Source organism: Monopterus albus, unplaced genomic scaffold (assembly GCF_001952655.1).
Source record: "Monopterus albus unplaced genomic scaffold, M_albus_1.0 scaffold34.1, whole genome shotgun sequence".
Classification (NCBI taxonomy): Eukaryota; Metazoa; Chordata; class Actinopteri; order Synbranchiformes; family Synbranchidae; genus Monopterus; species Monopterus albus.
The window spans coordinates 1,993,249-2,001,729 of record NW_018127914.1 but is presented as its reverse complement, the minus strand read 5'-3'; the positions used below and the strand labels follow the sequence as shown (position 1 = coordinate 2,001,729).

The window sequence follows — 8,481 nt, the reverse complement described above, 5'->3', positions numbered from 1 at the left end:
AAAGAGTGGGAGGGAGAAAGAGAGAAGAGTGAGGCAGTTGGATCTTTTCTCTCAAGACCTTTGTCTCTGGGAGCTTTTCCTCTCATTCTCCCTCTGTCTTTACCTCCCCCTCCATTCTTCCCTGACTCAGTTTTTCTGTCTGTCCCAGTTCATTTTCTCACTCTCGGCAAACAGTCTTCATTCTCAATTTTCTCTCTTTACCAGTTTCTCTGGTCTCTTTCTTCTTCTGCTTTCTCACTCTCCCTTTATCTCTGGCTTAAGTTTTCCTTCGCTTCCGTCCCTGTTATACATTCAGTCCCTATCTCCGCTCTTCTTTCGATGGCCTCCACTCTCTGTGTTGCTCCTCCCGTCTTCTTCAGGTACTATTCTCCCAGGATGCATCTCTTCAAGGTGTGCTTCACCAAAACGGTACTGAAACAGATACTTTGGGGAGGGGGGGCAGTCATGTTTGGTTTTTATGTTGCAAATGTGGATGGACATTTAACAAAGTTTAGTAATAGTGTGAACAGACCTGAGCTGTGTTTTTCTGCTGCTCTTCTTCCTTACTGACTTTTTGTAAGCAGAGTTGATGGTAAAATTTAACAACTTGCATATCATTTTGCATGAATCAAAACTGTCTCCTGTCTCTTTCCTGCAGAAAGCAGAGTCCAGAAACAGCAGAGGAAGCATCGACAGAGAGGATGGCATACTACAAGCACCGGTCAGTCACTGCTTGCCTGTGTGTGAATATTTTGCTTGTGATTGACTGCTGAGTTGGTTTTGTTGTGTTACTGTGAGGAAGACTGAGGAAGATTGATGGACTTTTCAGTCATGGAAACACCCAGATATTGATGAAAGGAGAAATGCTGAAGTAAAACAGAGGTGAAGTGTAGTTGGGACAAATGCTGGCCATGCTAGGAAAGAGAGGTTAAAAGATAGAAAAACAGGGAGACATATTGGAAAAGTAGCAGAGAAAAGACTAAAAGAAGAGGGAGGCAGAGAGCAGCATTCAGTCTGACAGATGGACAGAGAATAAATACAGAGACTAGAGGAGGAGCGAAAGTATTTGTGTGTCAGGAAGGGTGCTGCCTCCACACCAACCACATGACCACAAAGGACTCATGGGAACTTTAAACCCAGACGCACTGCACTGTCCCATCTTAAATGAGGGTTATAACATCCTAAAGCAAATTCTCAGCACTTCCATGATCATCTCTCCACTATATGTACTTCAGTTGTAGCTGAACAGTGACACAGTAACTGCAGCTGCAGTTTCTTACATTCAGAACGGCAAATCAGTTAATTGTTAACTTTTTGGTGAATTTGTATAACATGAATTTCCTTTGGAATTTATGTCTGATTATTAAAAGTTATTTTATGATTAAAGAGTTTTTAAAGTTTGACATAATCTGATGAAAGCTGCCTGCAGTGTAGCATTAACTTGTGGTGTGTTTTGTCGTTGCATAGGGTGGAAGCCAACATATCTACCAGCCTGTAGGGAAGCCAGGTGAGAAATCACATACTGTCAGGAATGGGGAAGGAAAAGCAGTAATAACTCACTGTAATGTAAATATACTCTTAAGTGAAGTCCTGAATGCCAAGTGCTCATTATACAGATGTTCCCCTTTCAGACCATTATTAATATAAAAATATTATATATTGTGGCTTTCATATTTTATTATTGAAATATTATGGATATCTTAACATTTAAGCATCATTTTATTTGCCGTATCTCAAGGTACAGCTCATTTTAACACACTGTTCAGTAATTTAATCTCCTATAAACATGTTTTGTATGTTAATCTGCAGTAACCACAGTATAGCTGTATATTAATATACAATATTTGACTCTGAAGTGTAGTGGAGTAGAAGTTTAAAGTATGGAAACACTCAAAGTACAAGTACTCAACATTGTACTCAATTATAGTACTTGAGTAATTTTACCTACTCACATACTTTCCACCACTACATACCAGAATGAAGTACCTGTTGGCAGGTATCCTAGTTGGCATGGTAGAGTCCTCCATACCAATGATAGTAGCATACTCCTTTTCTCCAGAACATGTAGCACCTCCAAAGAAGCCGCCTCGTCCTGGAGCTCCTGGTCACCTGGGCAACCTAGCCGTCCTCTGCCCTGTGGACAGCTACAATGAGGGGGTCAAGGTATATATGCACACATACATATGCAGAAATGTAAGGGACAGACAAATCAGGTCTATTAACAGTGGATGTTTAAAAATGATGATTTTTGTGAGCACACTTTCTTCCTTGCACTCTTATATACATATGCAGAAATGTAAGGGACAGATAAATCAGGTCTATTAACAGTGAATGTTTAAAATGATGATTTTTGTGAGCATACTTTCTTCCTTGTGCTCTTAGTTGGCCTGTTTCTCCTATGGAAGTCTGTATTTTGTTCTGTTAACCCTGCAGACGTGGTTTGGATATTTCCTTTCTGATATCTAAATGATTTGATTTGAAAACTTACTGTCATTGTACTGATGGGGTGCATGCTGTGCCATGTCCTGTCTTGCCTGTGGCTGGCTGTGGCCTAATGTGCTGTCCCTCTTCTCTCCCCCTGTACTCCCCCTCTATCATTATGTTTCCCTTTAACACCCTGTTATCTTGTTCTGATTCCATGTCCTGCTTTTCTGCCCTGTGCATTCACACATTTACCAACCTGTTCATCAAACACTTCCCCTCTCATGCATACTCTCTTCCCATCCTTCATCCACCTGTCTCCACTGCGCTCCCTTCTCTTCCACCTCCCCTGTAGCCATGGAGGGTAAGCTAATCTGTGTGTGTTACCGGTACAGTTAGTTAGTTCATAGTTGGCTCTTTCTGCATTTTTCTCAAGTTATTTTTCTTCACCAGAGACACAACAGAATATGACAAAGAGGAAGAAAACATTTACTGTGCATTATTCCACCAGTTCCCATTAACATAATGGGAACTGTACCTCTGGTATTGAGCCACTGGTTATATTTGGCATATGTTAACATTGATTGTATAATAATTATAATTTTTTCTGAAAGTTCAAGAAACATTTCTGGTGAAGAAAAATAAATCATTGTACTAGCAGAGTTCAGTAGAAGTGTAGCAGACTGATCACTGTGTGTCTGTCTTCCTTAGGAGGAAGTTAAATTAGTTCCCATCACTAACTGGTTACAGGTCACTCTGCACTAACAACCTACACATTTGTCTGTCACAATAGTAGGTACAGTAGATAGAGATGCATGTAGTGCAAACACGGGTCTCTGTGAGCTGTGTGTATGTGAGATAGAGAGAGAGAGAAGGTGAGTGAGTGTGTAATCTTTCACTGTGGTTTTAGTTTTTGTGTAATCAGACACTGCCTCCCAGCGTTGTGCCTGTGTCACTACAGTCACCTGTGTTGACTGTGTTTTCTTTAGGAATTTCAATTTCACTTTAAAAAAAATAAATCCATGTATAATAGAATTTCTTAGAGGAAATTAAAACAGTCCTCACAAAAGATTTAATTAAAACACAAAACTTATTTCAGTTTCTAATTGGTTATTTTCTCCTCACTGGTTCAGCTGCAGCCTCAGGAGATCAGCCCGCCTCCCACTGCCAACTTGGATCGTTCTAATGACAAAGTTTATGAGAATGTGACAGGACTGGTTAAAGCTGTGATTGAGATGTCCAACAGGATTCAGCCTGCAGTTCCAGAGGAGTACGTCCCAATGGTCAAGGTAGGATTTGTATTCAGTCTCTGAAACTAAAAGGCCAATTTGGCGTGCCAGACAGAATCCTACACTACTGTAGTTCTTTTAGTATTCTGGGATTTTATTGTATTGACTGTCGACTGTGAAAATGATGGACAGGCTAAGAGCTCCCAGAAGTGAAGCCACCAAAACTTGATCGCCCCCTGGTGGCTGGTTGGAATATAGGTCATAAGTCCCACCTCAATGTTAGTGGATGGGACATGAGCCACACTGAAACTCAAACAGATTGCAGAAGTGAAGCCACCAAAACTTGATCGCCCCCTGGTGGCTGGTTGGAATATAGGTCATAAGTCCCACCTCAATGTTAGTGGATGGGACATGAGCCACACTGAAACTCAAACAGATTGTTCCCAGAGGTGACTTCTGTGGTTTTTGGTAGATATTATCATGTGAATGTGTGTACAAGTGGTCGCTTTTCTGGTAAATTTGTTTTTAATAAGTTATTTGATGATAAAATAAGGTGTATTTCAGTTGATTTGACAGCTGCTGTGACATGACTTCTGATCACTACTACACAGATTCTGGTTGCAAAAAAAACAAGAAGGCAGTCGCTATACTCACAATATTTTGGCTTCATTTTTGATGGTGGTGATTCCTTGTCCATTGTATATATGTCAGTGGTATTGACACATAAGTCAAAGTTCTATCAATAGAGGTTTAAAAGCACATGTTAAAAGATAAATGCTAAGGGCTGTGTGTGTGAATAATATAGGAGGTGGGTCTGGCCCTGAGGACTCTACTAGCGACAGTGGATGAGACGATTCCGGTGCTGCCAGCCAGCACACACAGAGAGGTAAACACCCTCATATACTTACTTAAAATTTTACATTGAAAATACAAAAAAAAAAAAACACAACTCAGATTGTGTGTCATAGTTAAACAACAACCGCACGATGTCCAGGGACAAAGTCAGGTTGCAATCTGTCGGGTACATAGTATGTGTAGTCTGCCATATCCCTTGTCCAAGTCATGGCCAGAAATTAAAACTCTGTAATGGTGTGGTGTGGCACAGTGACCACCTTATCAGATAACATTGTTAACCTGGCATAACAAAGATAAAGATGTAACTTCTCCCACTTAAACAGGTGCAACACAACTAATCAGATGGTCAAATAACTTAGTCTGTACATGCCACCACTGTCACCAGCCAAGGTGTAATTGACCAAATAAGTGAAAACAGGAACTTTAAATCACATTTGTTTTCATGAAGTATTAAGGAATACATAACATAATGTTTATATTTTCATTTTCTTTTGTTTTCTTCAACAGAAAGGCTCATAAGGTAAATGCTCATCTTTCTGAATAAGGGGTTAATATTGTGGTTCTGAGTTTGCCGTGTGTTTGTTATAACAGATTGAGATGGCCCAAAAGTTGTTGAATTCAGATCTGGCAGAGTTAATAGCAAAGATGAAACTGGCCCAACAGTATGTCATGACAAGGTAGGTACAAATCCCCTCTATGTGGATATATTTTACTGATGAGTTATGGTTTACTTTGAGAAAAATGCTTGCATCATAATTGTTGCTTGTCTCCCGGACAGTTTACAAAAGGACTACAAGAAACAAATGCTTATGGCAGCTCACGCCCTCGCAGTTGACGCCAAGAACTTGCTGGATGTCATCGACCAATCACGACTCAAGATGATCACCCACAGCCACCCACATTAGCCAAGGATCCAGTTATGGCGATTGGGAGCTTTGCCCAGAGTTTCCTTTGCTATGGCAATGGAGAGTACAGTATCTCTTAGCCAATCACAAAGAGCAGAGTACATTTAGATAGATATTATTGATGGATGGATGGATGGAAAACTGAAATAACGGAGAGCAGACATGACTGACTGAAACAATCAGCTCCTTCTTCTCCTCCCTCAAACATTCAGTGTTTCCTCTTCTCTTTCGTAGCAGCCATGCCTCGGTCAATGTTGTGTTGTTTTGTACTTTAGTTGCTGTATTTGCTTTTTTTAATCCAGAGAATCACTCATCTCTTCTATCACATAGTCTAAAATCCTCCATTACTACTTTTTATTTTTTGAAAGATCATGCAGAGATTACAGAGGCTCATTTGAAGGACTGCAGAGATATTTTGATGGATGGATGCACCAAAATATGCCACATAAACAAATGACTAATACACTCCACACATGCAGGATGTAACAACTGGAACTGAAGAGCCAGAACGAGGAGGACAGAGCAGATGATTTCATGTTGTTGTTTAACTGTGCTTTTATACCATTATTCATAATTATGAGTATGACTGTTTTCAGCTTTGACCTTTACAGTGTCTTGTTGGATTTTAAGTCTTCCTCTTGAAAATTGTATGAGAAAAAAACTCTAGATTTACAGTACAATGTCATCTTTTTTCATCTTCCTCTCCATAGATTTCTCTATCTCAGGCATCAGGACACAGCATAAAAATGAAATATGAAAGCTGATTTTTGAAGAGCAAACTAAATGTCTTTTTATGAAAAAATAAATAGAAAATGTCACAGGCTACCTTTTAAGTTAACTTCACAGTAAATGTTTAGAAAAAATCTATATTTTTAACATGTTTTTGAGGCGCAAGTTGGTAGTGAATAAAGGTGGGGGTGGTCAGGGGAAAGTGCAGGGGCAGGGGTGAGAGGCGGCGGGAGTGTTGTTCTTGAGTTACAGTGTATGTAGAGTAGGTCGCACCATATCAAATAAACTGCAGTTGACAAAAAGGAACATTTCACTCAAAATATTCTGGTATTGCTTAATTCAGAAACCCCAGATGAAGTTTAACAGCAACTCAACTGTGATTTTTGTCATTTTTCTTTTAATTCAAAATCATGATGGCTACTTTGTTGCTTACTTTGCATATTGTTGCTGTATTGTTGCATCAATCAGGTTTTGGCTTCCTCTGACATATTTGTTCATTATTGTTTACTCGACAATATGCAGTGCAAGATGTTGGTTACACCCTCTTTCTCATATTGAAATGCTTTTTGTAAACAAATTCTGAATTACAGTTGCGAGTTCATTTACAGCTAACTGGATTGAAACATAATTGGACTTCAGTTCTGGCTTGTTCTACCCCTTTGTTTAGTTAAAATCTCCTCAAAACCAATGACAGACGCATACACACTCAGGAAACACTCAACAGTGGTTTCATTAACAGTACCTTTGGGGCCCTTACTTTGACATGACTTGTTTGTGAGATTTATGATTTAAAATGTTCATGTCCAAAATGATTTGATGTTTCTCTTCTGTCAGTCTTCTTGTTTTCCCTCCACTATATTTCTACCTCCCTCCACTTAAGTTATTTATCCCTTTTGTTCTTCTTCTTTCATCCCCACATTTACACCGTTCCTCCATCAGTTACTCGTCCCATCAGCTCCTCTCTTATTCTCTCTCCATTCCTCTGGTCTCTCTCCCCACAGGTGAGCAGTATTCTCAGGAAGGAGTCACATGTACAGTTGCAAATAAAAACACTGTTATCACTGAGAAATACAACTTGTTGTCAACTTTGTTAAACATATTAAATTAATATTAATGAAACAGAATATATCAATTTCTTTGTTAATTCATATTTGTTGAATAACTTTCTCATATCTTTATGTGGTTGGATTTAAAAGCCAAAGAACCTTAACGGATAACTGCAGTTAATTAACTGTGATCAGCTGCAGCTGCATCTCTCAAAATATCCATACAATTTTACCACAACCAACCCTGCCTATTGCCCTGGATCCAGGTCAGGCATTCAGGTATGCTATCATTTTCAGTCCTAGGAATAGTTCTAGTGGATAGTTGCATGTGAAAAGCTTATTAGGCTATTATTAATTGCTTAAACATTAGCTCAACCAAATAATTTACAGCCGAGTAACCTGAAAGAAATGATATGTGCTTGCACAAATCAAAACAGCATGAAAATTTTCAGTTTCACGTTTGACATTTTGGCATGTGTTCACCAATTTTTCACCCACTAGCCTACTAACTTTATGACTACTGGGCGTTTTGTAAATTTATAGTATTAATCTGTGCGCTTAAAACGTGATAATAAACAGGTTTCTCTTTGATAAATATGATGGAAACACGATTATATTCAGTAGGTTTAGCACTTACTGTAGGTTTGACATTACAGATGCAGAAAGGAAAAGCCTACTTGTCATTTGTAGGCAGCATGCAGCATCACTGTTCTACCTTTGTTGCTCAACGGATATTGTTGTTTTTAATAGAGAAAAACATGTTTCCGCCCGGTTTCGAACCGGGGACCTTTCGCGTGTGAGGCGAACGTGATAACCACTACACTACGGAAACTTACGTACTTACGCTAACGCTCAGTTCTCCACAAATCATATATACCGTATACACTTCCTCGATTACGTATAGTAGGCGGCGGTAGCCAGTTGTCTTATGATGTTAGATTATCTTTTCACTATGGAGATAAAATACTATCAAAAATGTTACAAATGCGTGTTTTTAACATTTTGTCTGTAACAAGCGATTTGTGTGTGCGTGTCATGAGGATCACAAATGCGTGCTGTACAAACTGCACATAAAACACATTTTACAAATGCTTAAAAACGATTTTTTGTGTGCAGTTCTTTAGAAAGTTCGTACACGTTGTTACCTACGCATGCGTGGATCGTCTAACACACACGAATCACCTTCCATGCACATACGGATTTTTGAGAGTGTTTTTCCGCACTCTCAAAAGTCCAAGATCCACGAATGCACGGTGCGTTTAAGGACACGTGGAAAACTCGGACATCTGAGTTTCCAAACCTGTTTCCCAAACAAAA

General features: G+C 39.3%; 1 protein-coding gene and 1 non-coding gene across 10 annotated transcripts in view; one reads left to right on the top strand and one right to left on the bottom strand.

Moving 5' to 3' along the window:
• The window catches only part of ptk2aa (protein tyrosine kinase 2aa), a 59,849-nt gene extending 53,425 nt beyond the window's left edge, over window positions 1–6,424 (top strand). For 7 of the 9 annotated variants that reach the window (XM_020597418.1, XM_020597417.1, XM_020597416.1 and 4 more), the window contains 8 exons: window positions 638–700; window positions 1,447–1,486; window positions 2,039–2,142; window positions 2,756–2,764; window positions 3,534–3,689; window positions 4,435–4,515; window positions 5,076–5,161; window positions 5,263–6,424. In XM_020597418.1, the coding sequence (XP_020453074.1) occupies window positions 638–700; window positions 1,447–1,486; window positions 2,039–2,142; window positions 2,756–2,764; window positions 3,534–3,689; window positions 4,435–4,515; window positions 5,076–5,161; window positions 5,263–5,389 (666 nt within the window). In that variant the 3' untranslated portion in view covers window positions 5,390–6,424. The remainder of the gene's footprint in view (window positions 1–637; window positions 701–1,446; window positions 1,487–2,038; window positions 2,143–2,755; window positions 2,765–3,533; window positions 3,690–4,434; window positions 4,516–5,075; window positions 5,162–5,262) is intronic. The other 2 variants (XM_020597412.1, XM_020597419.1) reach the window with 1 other exon arrangement.
• Window positions 6,425–7,923: 1,499 nt separating this feature from the next.
• trnav-cac (transfer RNA valine (anticodon CAC)) lies at window positions 7,924–7,996 on the bottom strand. Its single transcript has one exon. It is a non-coding gene; the product is annotated as a tRNA-Val (tRNA).
• Between the last annotated feature and the right edge of the window lie 485 nt (window positions 7,997–8,481).